Source organism: Lactuca sativa, chromosome 2 (genome assembly GCF_002870075.4).
Source record: "Lactuca sativa cultivar Salinas chromosome 2, Lsat_Salinas_v11, whole genome shotgun sequence".
Lineage (NCBI taxonomy): Eukaryota > Viridiplantae > Streptophyta > Magnoliopsida > Asterales > Asteraceae > Lactuca > Lactuca sativa.
In genome coordinates, this window is record NC_056624.2 from 236,349,113 (window position 1) to 236,362,369 (window position 13,257).

A 13,257-nucleotide genomic window follows, 5' to 3' on the forward strand; every position below is an offset into this window, starting at 1 on the left:
AAATATTGAATTAAATGGAAGTGGGTCCAATTAGGGCCCATTTAAGAGTTCTAAACCCAAGATGTTCAAATTGGAAGCTTATTGGTCCAATGGGCCCAATTAAGGAAGTCCTAGTCCAAAATGGACTTAAACAAGAACTTCTAGGGTTTCCAATTGCTTAATGACTATTTGAATTGCTTGCATGAGATGTTTGATTGAAATTTTTGCTGTCATAGAGTATGCATCATACATGCTCTTATGTTTTTGATTCATACTTTGGTTTAAGTGTTGGTTACAAGGCACAAACATTTCTAATTGTGACAATTATGTTGTTTGGGGACCAATTCCACAACATCTTTTAAAAAGATTTCTCTGATTTTATTTTAAAAAGCATAAATTAAATCGGTCTCTTTTGGCCGAGAAATTAGGGGATGTCACAGTTAGCACCCTTCACATTTTAGCAACCGAAACTTATCATCATTGATCAACATCTTGAGCTTTGGTGTTAGACTCCTGGACACCTCCAGTAATAACCTCCCGATCCATTTCATCCAGATAAGACATATCCCTAAGTCCCATCTCATCATTCAAAATATCAAAAGGATTTTTAGAGATAAAATCCTCTTGCTTGTCCTTCCCCGAAGTAGACCTAATGTTGTCAAAATTCGAACTAACTTTCAATTCCACATGTTTTTTAGGAACATACACTTTTTTGTTTTCAGTTGCCTTCTTTTGATCTTCACCTTTCTTTGAGTTGAAATTATCAATCACATTTCTAACTCTATCCCCCAATTTATCCTTGGGTAAAAATACCCCAGTACCATTCATTTTCCCATTTTTACCCTCTTTTAACTGAAATGCCCCTGCTTCCTTCCCTTCTTTTTTAAGGTTTCCCACAACAAACTTTGAAAAACTTCCACTATTATTCCTGTTACCAGCTTCTTTATTACTTTGCACTTCTTTATTTTTCGAAAAATTTCCTCCATTGTTCCAGCTATCAGCCCCTTTACTGTTGCTTTCTTCTTTTTGGATCCATTTTTGATTTTCCTGCTTATCAACTTGCTTGCCTTTTTGCTTTTCTTGATTCCCAACATCTTTTATAATTTCTTCTTTCTTTTTATCATTAGCATCTTTATTAACAGGAATTGTATTTTCCTCCAAAGATTTTATCAAATCCACCTTGCCATTCTCACGGATAACCACACCAGGTCTAGCCTGCTGTCCTTTATTGTTTTTCTTTGTGACCAAAATAAACCCTTCATCATCTATTTGCTCTTTTTTGCCATTTCCTTCTGTTGTTTCAGCCTCATCAGCTTTATTTTCTGATTTCAAGCTATTTAGAATCCCACAATTACTATTCTTGTGCCCATAAATTTTACAATGGGTACAAACATCAGGCCTCCAAGCATATTCCACCCTGCATTTTGACTCAACTTTTTCACCTGTCCCAAAATCAATTGAAACAACACTTAACTCTTTTATCCATTCTGATTCTTCTATCATTTCCATAAGAAATCTCATAAATGCTGGTCTTCCCCAATGATCATTACACATCTTTTGAGTAATCTTATCCATAGCTATCGGTTTCCCAATTTCATTAGCAATCAATGTAATTCCCTTGTTGTTCCAATATTCCAAAGGTACATTAAAGACTTTAACCCACACATGAACAAAATTAATTTGAGGTTTGCTCAAAACAAGACCAGGCCTCCACCTTTGAACAAACATAGGAACATTGTTAATAAGCCATGGACCTCCCTCAAGCACACTCATCATGCCTTCTTTAGAATCAAACTTGAAGAAAAAAAATCCTTCATCATTCACCATTATATCCTTCAATCCAAAAATCTTCCACATCTTAAAAGAAAAATGGTTCACAGTTGGAAACACAAGCTTTTTCCCCACAAAAACCCATAAAGAGTTGCATGATAAGGAGCTCCACCAAGCATAAGATCCGCATAAGGCAATTCAACTTTCCCACTAGGCTTCCCATCAACTTTCGACATCACTTTAATGTTAAGATCAACCACAGTGCTTGTAGATTGAACCATACGAGCATAAGATTTCTTATTAAAATCACTGACCATCTTAGCTGCACGGGAAATGACTGGCTTCAAAAAATCCATATTTAGAAAAGTAACTCCCTATTCCTTCTTCACATTATCACCAATATCCGTTTCCAAATTCACACTCTCATTAATCAATTCTTTCATAACTTCATCATTACAATTAAGAGGATGATTAATTGAATCCTTATGTTTAGCATTAGAGATCAAAGAAGAGTCAGAATTCAAACCAGATCCTGTAATATCTTCCACATTACTATCAATCAGAGTTTCATTCATGAAAATTGTGACATCCCCATTTTCACGGCCAGAAAAGACCAATTTTGTTTATGCTTTATAAAAATCAGAGTACTTCATTTTATAAAAAGGTTGCGGAATTTGTTCCCAGAAAAACATGGTAAATACGTTATTAAAACATTTTCGAAGAAACGTATTTATTTCATTTTAAAACGTTTGGGATGTCATCGTCAATACAGAAACATAATCATAAACAGAGCTTACAATTATTTACACTAGTGATCTACATCTCTTTAAATCTCTCAGTGTCATGTGACTTCATATCAACACCTGTGATATAAATAAACTGAGTGGGTTAGGTTGGGAAACCTGGTGAGTACACAGGGTTTTCAACCCACAATAATATAATTATTATGTTCAAACAATCAAACAATTAACCCAATTACCCATCCCCATTATCTTCTTTATTCTTAAGGATCTATCCTAAGAATCTACCATTCCTCGTTCATACATTCCTAAGGATCATCCTAAGGAATCGACATGAAGTCCATTGTCACCGGGGTTTAGGCACTAAGTCTGCATAGTCGCCAGAATTTATACAATAGGCACTAAGTCTGCATAGTCGCCAGGGTTTTGGCACCAAGTCTGCATGATCACCAGGGTCTAGGCATCAAGTCTGCATGATCACCAAGGTTTAGAGTACACCGAGTGAACACATCGTTCACAACACCTACAGGTTGCGAGCCTGCTAGTGTTCCACTGGACTATCTAGAATAATTCGTGGTTGTCATCCATACTCTGCTGAATGACGGGGACATTATTTGGGAAAAAGGCTTCTCACATCGTACACCTCTCACCCATACCTCATAGTCTATATCACCTCTCAACTCATCGTCCAACTCATATTTCATCTATTATATCTACCCATGTTTTACCCCAACATTTTCGTAGATATAAAATACATATATAGTTTAAATCATTTAAAACATGTATAAAATCTTTCACCGAGCATAGACAGCAAGCAGACAGACAATATGCACACATAGCACGTACTAAATACTTCATATCTATGTGTAAGTTGAAGGGGACCATGCACTCACCTGAAAGGTGATGACTCAGCACTCGGACAACGCTTCGATACTCTCAAAACGATTTTCCTTCGATAAAACCTAGTACCAATACCACTAGGGTTTAGTCTAACGTTAACCGCGACAAATGAATAGTCTGACTATTATTATTATTATATAAGCATAAATAACACTCAATATAACTCATAATAATAGCCCAAATAATTATTTTAAGGACCTAATAACATTCCTATAATTATTTGAAAGCTATATTAAAAATTGCGTAAGCGTAGCACACTCACAGCGGATTTTATCGAAAACCGGAACTTTATTGGAGCAGCGTTTCGAAGCCAAAAAACTCCTTTTTCTCGGGACTCCGGGAGCCTCGGGGCTTCCCTAGGGTGCTAGGGGTTTTATCTAGGGCTTAGGGGTGTTTAGAGGTGCTAGAGAGAGAAAGTAGTGAGAGAAAGAAGTGAAAAATGGTGTGAGAAATGAAGAACCCTCGCTGCCTTTTTATAGGTGCGCGCCCTCGGTCGTACGCTGGGCGTACAGCAACACTACGCGGGGCGTAGTTCGGATAAGGGTGCCACCTCGGATCAGCTGTCTCGCATTCGTCGGAAGGATAAGGCCGAAGGGTACGCTGGGCGTACCGAACTCGGACGCGGGGCGTAGGGCGAAGCAACGTGTCCTTCATCCGAAGCGAGCCGTGATCAGCAAGCGACGGTTAGGATTGAGCCACGTCATCAGTCTCCCACAGATTTCGCAATTTCCACTCCCGACTTCTAAAAATCATAACTTTCGCATACGAGCTCCGTTTTCGATGTTCTTTATATCCACGCGAAGGTGGGAACGTACTCTACAACTTTCGTTTAGACTTTGTTGGCTAATTTTGGCTCGATTTTAAATTTTATATTATTAACGGGTCGGGACACGATTGGTTCGTTAAATCTTCATAACTTCTTCATCCGACATCCGTTTTTGCCCATCTTTTTCTCGTTACGCTACTCTCAACGAGATCTTCGATTCTCGTTTAGGTCGTGTCGGCTAAAAACTGCTCGATCTAATATTCGAATTTCGGGTTGTACATTACTAGTCTGAAACTTCGAAGAATCATAACTTCTTCATACGAAGTCATATTTGGGCGTTCTTTTTATCGATGTTCTTAGTTTAACCTATTCTACGACTTTCGTTTAGATCACTAAGGCTAAATCTCACTCTATCGTAAATTCACTATTTACGCTTCCCGGTATCGTGTCGGTTCCATCGCGAAACTTCAACGGGTCATAACTTCTTCATTATAACTCGGATTTCGGCGTTCTTTATATGTACGAAAACCTTGTGACATATACTACAAGTTGGTTCAAATTATTTATTCTAAATAATCTTTTTTTGTCGAAAAGTCATTTTCGACCCTTATTGCCTCTAATTGACTAGCCTGGATTTGCGGGCGTTACAATTATCTCCCCCTTAGGATGATTACGTCCCGGAATCATCAACGAAACAGGGCTCACATGATGACTCCATATGTTATCTCTTCATCCTAATTCATAACTTCGATGTTTCTTTGAATGAGTATCTAACTCTTGGACTCCTTGACTACAGGCGGTGCTCGATCCTACATCCGCTCTCTATCTCACATTAGACTCTAAATTATGACCTTCAAGCCACAATGTCAATCCTCAGTTGATACGAACTTGAGATAAGTTCTTTTATTATTTTAGTGGACTGATGTGTCATATTCTAATGACCTCTCATCATATGTTGCGAAGCTTAGACTCAAGTCTCTTAGAGTCAAATTACAAAACAGACTATACCTTCCTTCATGTTCTAGATCACATCTTAAAATGGTAGTATTTCTAGCAACCGTCGTGATACCTCTACTGATTGCTTTGATTAATTCTTCTGGCTTAAGTCGGTGCTACGTCGAACTTGGTTCTTTGAATTACGCAACATACTTATCGTAGTCGGACTTAATTCGATATGACCACTCGGGTTGGAATATCAACAATCTTTTTAGTTATTACCGAAACAATGGTAACGACATACTTAAATGAAACGAAATCATTTACTAGTTTCTTGGTAACCTTGTGACTTTCCCTGATCCAACCGTGAGTTCTGTGCTTCCGGTAGTATATGCATCTACTACCTTTCACACCTACTCATACTCGTCCCAAGTATTGTCTCGCAGTTTTCCAAGTCACCATACAAGAAAATCACAGAACAGTTTAACACATCAGATAACAAAACGAAGGCTTTATTATTTCTTGAAATTATTACATGGGTGTTCAAGTTCACCCTAGGCTATGCCTCTAATAGGCTACATCATACAATACTATGGCTACTGCATAACTTGATCTTCGGATATGAAGTCCTCATCCTTGATTCCTCGCACGGTTTTCTGCTTCGTCGAGGATCATGTGGAATGCCCTTGGCCTCGGCGGCGTTTCTGGTCTTGCTGCTTTATTTTTCCCCGGGCAGTCCCTAGAAATATGCCCTTCTTTGTTATATCCATAACACACCTTCTTGTTGGACGCACACTTGCTGGCGTAATGCCTTGTCTTTCCACATTTGTAGCAGGTCACCTCCTCGCCACATTTCCCGAAGTGCTTCTTTCTACACTTCTCGCACCACTTGGATTCACCTCCTCCTCCTTCTTCCGATTTTGAGAATTTCTTTTCCTTGTTGGATTTTGAAGATCCTTCATGCTTCCTTTTCTCGCCAACTTCAGCTCTTTCCAGAACCTTCTCTCGTATCTGGGTCTCCACATTCTTAGCAGCCCAGATGGCAGCTTTCAGAGTGGTAGTTTGCTTGACCATTGGACCAAAGTCCGCTGGTAATCCGAGGGCAAATTTGTTAACCTTGGAGAGTTCAGTTGGGACGAGGTGAGGAACAAGCTTCATTTTCTCCGTAAAACTTGTAGCATACTCGATGACACTCATCTTTCCTTTCTTTAGATTCTGAAACTCATTGTTGATCTCTAGAATATCCTGTTCAGAGTAGTACTGCATTTTTAACTGCACCAGAAAATCCTCCCATGACATCTTGCTCGCTTCTCCTTTGGGCATCGAATCGGCTAGTAGCTTCCACCAGCTTAGTACTCCAGATTTCAACAAAGGAACCGCGAGAGCGGTCTGTTGCCTGTTGCTACACTCGCAACTCTCAAACATCGTCTCCATCTCGGAGATCCAGTTCATGACTTCCACCGGTGTCGGGCTTCCAGATAGACTCGGTGGTTTGGACGCCATGAAATCCTTGTATTTGCATCCACGTCCATCATTTCCTCCATCCTGGTGGTTTTGCCTAACTATAGCAGAAGAAGAAACAAATTTATGATAAAAAGAGTTCGTACTAGGTTCAGCGAAAGAAACAGACGGTTTAGACCCCAAAATACCCTTATTGCTAATAGAATCATTCTCAGAAAACGATAACAAAGGATTAGAACTACCAGCTATAAATTTTGATGAATTGAATCCTTATACCATGTCTGAAGTCGCTTGAATGAATACATACCCCCTTTCCTCCACAAGATCATTAATTGATTTGCTACTCTCGACATGTTGGAAGAGAATTTTAGAATCGTTGGTCTGTCCGCTTTTAATCGCATTTTCCATCGCTTCTAATTCCGAATCAATGAAATTCAGATCTGCATTTTCCTTTCCATAACCTGATTTGATAATCTCACGCACACCAGCTCTTAAAACAATTTTCGATCTCTCCTTTAAATTCTTCGATTCCAAAAATTTCTTCTCTGCTAAATTCCGATCAGTACGTGCTTCAAATTTCTCCTTCATTTTCAACGGTTTATCACCATTATAAGGAGAGATTTCCTTATGAATTGCCCTTCTGCCTCGTCGTCTAGCTCCAATATCAGCATCCAAATCATCATCATCCTCATACAATTTTTTATTAATTGGATCAGGCGGATCTGCATTCTTCATCCCAAACATGTTCCTAATTCTTCAAAACATTGCACCTGCGTCCCCACAACCAAACATTGCACCTGCGTCCGCACAACCAGTAAACGAAGATCTGAGCAAAGAATTGGAAATTCCGGCACCGAAAAGAGGTTCGATCAGCCAAAATCTCCTCCGAGCCACCCACAAAAACTGAAAAAACGAGAGAGAAAATCCTAAAGAGAGAAAGTTAGAGAGAGATTTTTTTTTTTCAAATGACTTAGGGTTTAGGGTTTTAGGGTTTAGGGTTTAGGGCTTAGGGTTTAGGGTTTAAGGGTTTAGGGTTTAGGGTTTAGGGTTTAGGGTTTAGGGTTTAGGGATTAAGGGTTTAGGGTTTAGGGTTTAGGGTTTAGGGTTTAGGGTTTAGGGTTTAGGGTTGAGGGTTGAGGGTTGAGGGTTTAGGGTTTAGGGTTTAGGGTTGAGGGTTTAGGGTTGAGGGTTGAGGGTTGAGGGTTGAGGGTTGAGGGTTGAGGGTTGAGGGTTTTGGGTTTAGGGTTTAGGGTTTAGGGTTTAGGGTTTAGGGTTTAGGGTTTTTTTTTTTTTTTTTTTTTTGGATAAAAGGGGATACCCCTTGGCAAATTTTATTGAAAAGAAAGAAAAAAATACAAAAGGAGAGAGGGCAACCGCCCCATAGAAACTAACTACAAAACCTAACTAACAACAAAAAAACTAATCTAAACAAAATTTTTAAAGGACAAAAAGACCTATCTAATAAACACCAACTAATCCACTTCCATGTCCAACTCCAAAGCAAAGAATGAAACCAATCATAGCTTCCAAAGAAATAAACAATGAGCTCCATATCAAAAATCTTCCATCTTGTGAAATCTTCAAAATCTTCAATCTTCAAGTAGCCTTTAAACCTCCACCAAACCAAATCCCAAAAAATGGCCTCATACTCAACCAAATAATCCAAGGTTTGGATAATATCAATCTTACAAAACATCCAAGGAACTTCCAAATCAAGAGAATCATTGGCCAAATCAATCAAACCATCATAAAATTTCACAATTCTCCAAACCGGACTAGATCCAATAATAGCAATCAACTTTGAACTTTGAGCTTTACTCTTCATGCAATACTTTCCAACCTTCTCCAAAAACCAATTTTTGAGCTTCTTTCCAATCTTTACTTGGATAACCCATATGCTCCAAAAATTAAGCCCATTATCCATCTCAAAATTCTTGAAACAATTCCTAAAATTGTCAATAAGATCTTCCACAAATTTTCCAATATCCTCTTTAACTAAAGCAAAAATCTTCAAATTCCATGAAAGTATGTTGCTAAAACCGAAATGACCAATCAAAATCCACCATTTCCAAAAATTCTTCAACTTTTCTCCAAATTCTTTCTTGCACAAACTATTCCAATTAATCTTCAAAAATTCTTCCAAAGGAATAAACCAAAAATTCCGAAAATACCCTTGATGAATAAACCATCTTCTAACAAAAAAAGAGCTCATAGAATCGGAAAAACCACAATCTTCAAGGTCAAAAAATTCCATTCCGCCAACACTCTTCTTAAGAACCACTCCAAGGATAAGAAACCCGTCAATTCCTTTTTTAATGGGAATATTCCAAAAATACCCCTGAAGGTTAATTCCTAAATAATTAAGAATTAAACCTTCCAAATCCACATCAAAGGTAAAAATACCAATGATAACCGGGATAGACCGGTTTGCAATAAAAACTTGGTAAAACCAAGAAGAAATAAAGCTCCAAAAGTGGTTGTTTTTATGTAAACAAGGGAAACAACCAACCAAAATGTGGTACAGTCTAAGGTTAACGTACCCAATCCAGTGTATTAACGGGTAAAAATCCCACCACTTGCTAATCGAACTAGCAGTGGCACCCACAAAAGTGGAGATTCCTAGTTGCCTAGGAATAAGATTCCAACTAACGGGGATCAAACCCATTTGCTTTAAAAAAATAACCACTTCAAAGGAATAAATCCAATGAATTCTAGGATAAACCAGAAAGCAAATATCAAGAAAAGAATCCCTAAGGATCCAAAAGTGGTTGTTTTTATAAAGAAAAAGGAAACAACCAACCTGTATGTGGTACAGTTTAAGGAAAACGTACCCAATCCGTGGTATTACCGGGTGATTATCCCACCACTTGCTAATCGAACTAGCAGTGGCACCCACCGAAGTGGAGACTCCAAGTTGCCAAGGAGGAAAACAACCAATAATGGGAATCAAACCCATCTGTATCAAGAAAAGAACCACTTCAAAGGTAAAACTACCTATGAAATCCGGGATAAACCGGATAGCATTAACCACACGAGCATTCCAAGACAATAAAAAATGGTTGTTTTTATGTAAACAAAGGAAACAACCAACCTAAATGTGGTACAGTTTAAGGAAAACGTACCCAATCCCTGGTATTGACGGGTAATTATCCCACCACTTGCTAATCGAACTAGCAGTGGCACCCACCAAAGTGGAGACTCCAAGTTGCCAAGGAGGAAAACAACCAATAATGGGGATAAAACCCATTTGCATGAGAAAAACCACTTCTAGAGGCAAAATCCTCCAGAAAACCGGGATCAAACCGATATGCAATGCAATTTTTAAAGGAAAATTGCTAAACCCAAAACCGTCAATTCCTTTAAACATCAGAATAGTCATGGTTCTTCTTTCCCACAGGAACACCCCACTTCCTTTTGACTTCATTGTCAAACCCCAAAAAATCACCTTTGAGACCAATAAGCTTGAGACGAATTTCTTCAAAAATATTCAGAATAATTTTTTCCTCCATATTCTTTCCCTTTCTAAACAATCTAGAATTTCTTTCTTTCCAAACATGATACACAGTGGCAGCAAAAGCAATTTTCATGATGAAAATGCTAATGTTATTTCCTTTGAAAAGAATCATAAGATCTTCAACAAGTTCTTTCCATCCACTAGAATTATTACGAATCTCCACTCTATCTTTCACCACATCCCAAATAGAAGAAGAATAAGGACATTCAAAAAACAGATGTGAGTGAGAATCTTGCTGAGTATTGCAGAAAACACAATTGAGATTTTTCTTCTTATCCCAAAATCTCATCCTGTCTTGAGTCAAAAGTCTCTCTTGAATGGCAAGCCACAGAATGAAGCTATGACTTGGAATACTATGCTTGAACCAAACAAGATGAACCCAAGAAACTTTATTCCCCAAATCATACAAATCATCACAAACTTTTTTAATGCTAAATTCTATCTCTTTCCCAGCATTGTTCCTCCACATAACCTTATCAGTCTTAACATCATCAAGAATCGGTAATTGATGGTCCTTGAGTTGAGGAATAATATTACACCAATCTTCCGGCCAAAACCAAGAACTATCGATCACAACATCTTTCACCTTATCAGAAATATTGAATCCAGCACTTGTTATTTCTCTCGGGGACAGCACATAAGAAAAAGGGCCAAGAGGGTGCCAATCATCATACCACATGTATGTAATTTCTCCATTACCAATCACATTACAAAAATGATCACGACAAACCGATTTCAACTTTATTAAATTCCTCCAACTCCAACTAAGACCATTCTTTTTCTCAACATCCCAAAAGCTTCTTCCTTTTAAGAGATTAAACTTAACCCACTTAACCCAAAGAGAATCAACATCAGAAAGAATCATCCAAATTCGTTTGGAAAGAATAGCTTTATTCCACATTCTCAAACTTCTTAAGCCCAACCCTCCATTTGCAACAGGTTTGCATATTGCCGACCAAGCCACTTTTGCTCTTCCTTTTTTCGATTCATCATGGTTCCACAAAAAATTCTTCATCATCTTTTCAATTTCCTTGATGACACTCATAGGAATAAGCATACTGGAAGCCCAATACACAGGAAACGAAAAAAGCACTGAAGAAATAAGCTGTAATCTTCCAGAATAAGATAAAAACTTATTCCTCCAGTCACCTATTCTTTTCCTGACTTTATCAACCAGCCTCTTACAATCTCTAATAAAAAGTCTCGTAGAAATCAATGGCAGCCCCAAATAACGCATTGGTAATTTACCCTCCACAAAAGCAAGAGAGTCAAGAATTTTCTTCTTCATATTAGCCTTCACATTTCCGAAAAAAAATATGACTTTTAGCAAGATTAGGATTAAGCCCAGCCACACCACCAAATTCATCAAGAGCCTCTTTGATCACCTTTACTGAAGCTTTATTACCATGGCAGAAAATCATTAAATCATCTGCAAAACAAAGGTGAGTAATCTTTTGTTTTTTACAGCCCCAATGGTACTTGAAAAATTTCTCATTTCTAATCTTCCTTTGCAGGATCAAATTAAAAGTCTCCATCACAAGCGTGAATAAGTAAGGAGATAACGGACAACCCTGTCTAAGCCCACGCTTGCCTTCAAAATATCCATAGAAAGAACCATTTATACTTAACATGAATGTGGGAGTCGTCACACAACACATTATCCATTTTATCATGACCGGATGAAATCCAAAGAAGAAGAGAATGTCTTGTAGAAAAGACCAATTAACCGTATCATAAGCTTTTTGGATGTCCACTTTCATGGCGCAACGAGAGAAACCTCGATCCCGGTGATACCCACGAACTAGTTCTTGAGATAACAAAATATTATCTGTGATTGATCGACCAGGAATGAAAGCAGATTGATTATTTGACACAATGAAATTCAAATAATTTCTTATACGCCCAACAATGATCTTGCTTATACACTTATATATGACAGAGCAACAGGAAATCGGTCTGTAATCACTAACTTTCCCAGGAGTGTCAATCTTTGGAACTAAAGCTATCACAGTGGCATTGACTTCTTTGAGCAATTTCCCATTGCAGAAAAATTCTTTAACAGCTTGGCAAAAATCATTTCCAATAACAGCCCACATAGATTTAAAGAATTTAGCAGAAAAACCATCAGGTCCAGGGGCTTTATCGTCATTTATATCAAAAAGAGCACTCTTTATTTCCTCATCAGTGACCACCTTCACCATTTCAGCAGCATAAACAAGATCAAGTTTTTTTGAGAATAATGAGTGAGGATTATCAATTTCAGCACAATGATTCTCGGTCCCCAAAAACTCCTTGAAATATTTGATGAATATATTAGGAACTTTTTCATCCTCGATCCATTCCCCCTGTTCATTCAAAACAGCTCTAATGCTGTTCCTATTATTTCTGCCTTTAACAATTTTATGAAAGAATTTTGAATTACTGTCACCCTCTTTTAACCAACCCACTTTCGCTTTTTGCTTTAAAAAACATTCTTCTTCAGCGTACGCCTTTTTAAATTCATTTAGAAAGATAGCCTCCAAATCCCTTAGCTTAGGATTAAAAGGATCTTTATCAAGATCAGCTTGCACAGCAACAAGCTCTTTCCGGTAGTGGCTAACCTTCTCAGTTAAATGTCCTTGGTCCCTGAATAATTTCCGAATTGGCTTTTTAAGAGCTTTGAGCTTTTGGACCAAACAAAACATTTTGTTCCCTTTAACATCATAATTCCATTGAGCTTCAACTAAAGGCTTTAATTCTGAGCAATTAGTTAGGACATTAGGAAACTTGAAAGGCAAGACATTAAACTTCATCTTCAAAGGGATCTTAATGACCATAGGGCTGTGATCAGAAATGCCATATGGGAGAAAAGAGGCATAAATGGAAGGAAATTCTTCAATAATTCTGCAATTACCCATGACCCGGTCAAGCTTCTTTAGAATGCCATTTTTTCCTCTAGGTTTTTTATTCCACGTGTAATTCAACCCATTACAATTAATATCTTGAATATCAAGGCTATTAATGCAATCAAGAAAATCCTCCATACCAATAGAAAGCCTAGAGGAACCAGCAGTACTTTCATTAAGATTAAGAGTAACATTGAAGTCTCCACCAATAATCCAAGGATCATCACGAACAACGCCTTTAAACATCTTTAAAGAAGACCATAAAACTCTTCTTTCCATATATTTATTAGCCGCATAAACAAAGGA

The 13,257-nt window shown here is 37.9% G+C and overlaps 1 protein-coding gene across 1 annotated transcript; it reads right to left on the minus strand.

The window, feature by feature from the left end:
- Nucleotides 1-456: 456 nt before the first annotated feature.
- LOC111920319 (uncharacterized) lies at nucleotides 457-1,836 on the minus strand. Its single transcript, XM_023915897.1, has one exon. The coding sequence runs from the start codon at nucleotides 1,834-1,836 to the stop codon at nucleotides 457-459; it is 1,380 nt and encodes a 459-aa protein (XP_023771665.1).
- Nucleotides 1,837-13,257: the final 11,421 nt, after the last annotated feature.

Bases quoted from the DNA above. Each gene is read 5' to 3' on its own strand.
- LOC111920319 (XM_023915897.1), bottom strand. From the start codon at position 1,836: ATGTGGAAGATTTTTGGATTGAAGGATATAATGGTGAATGATGAAGGA.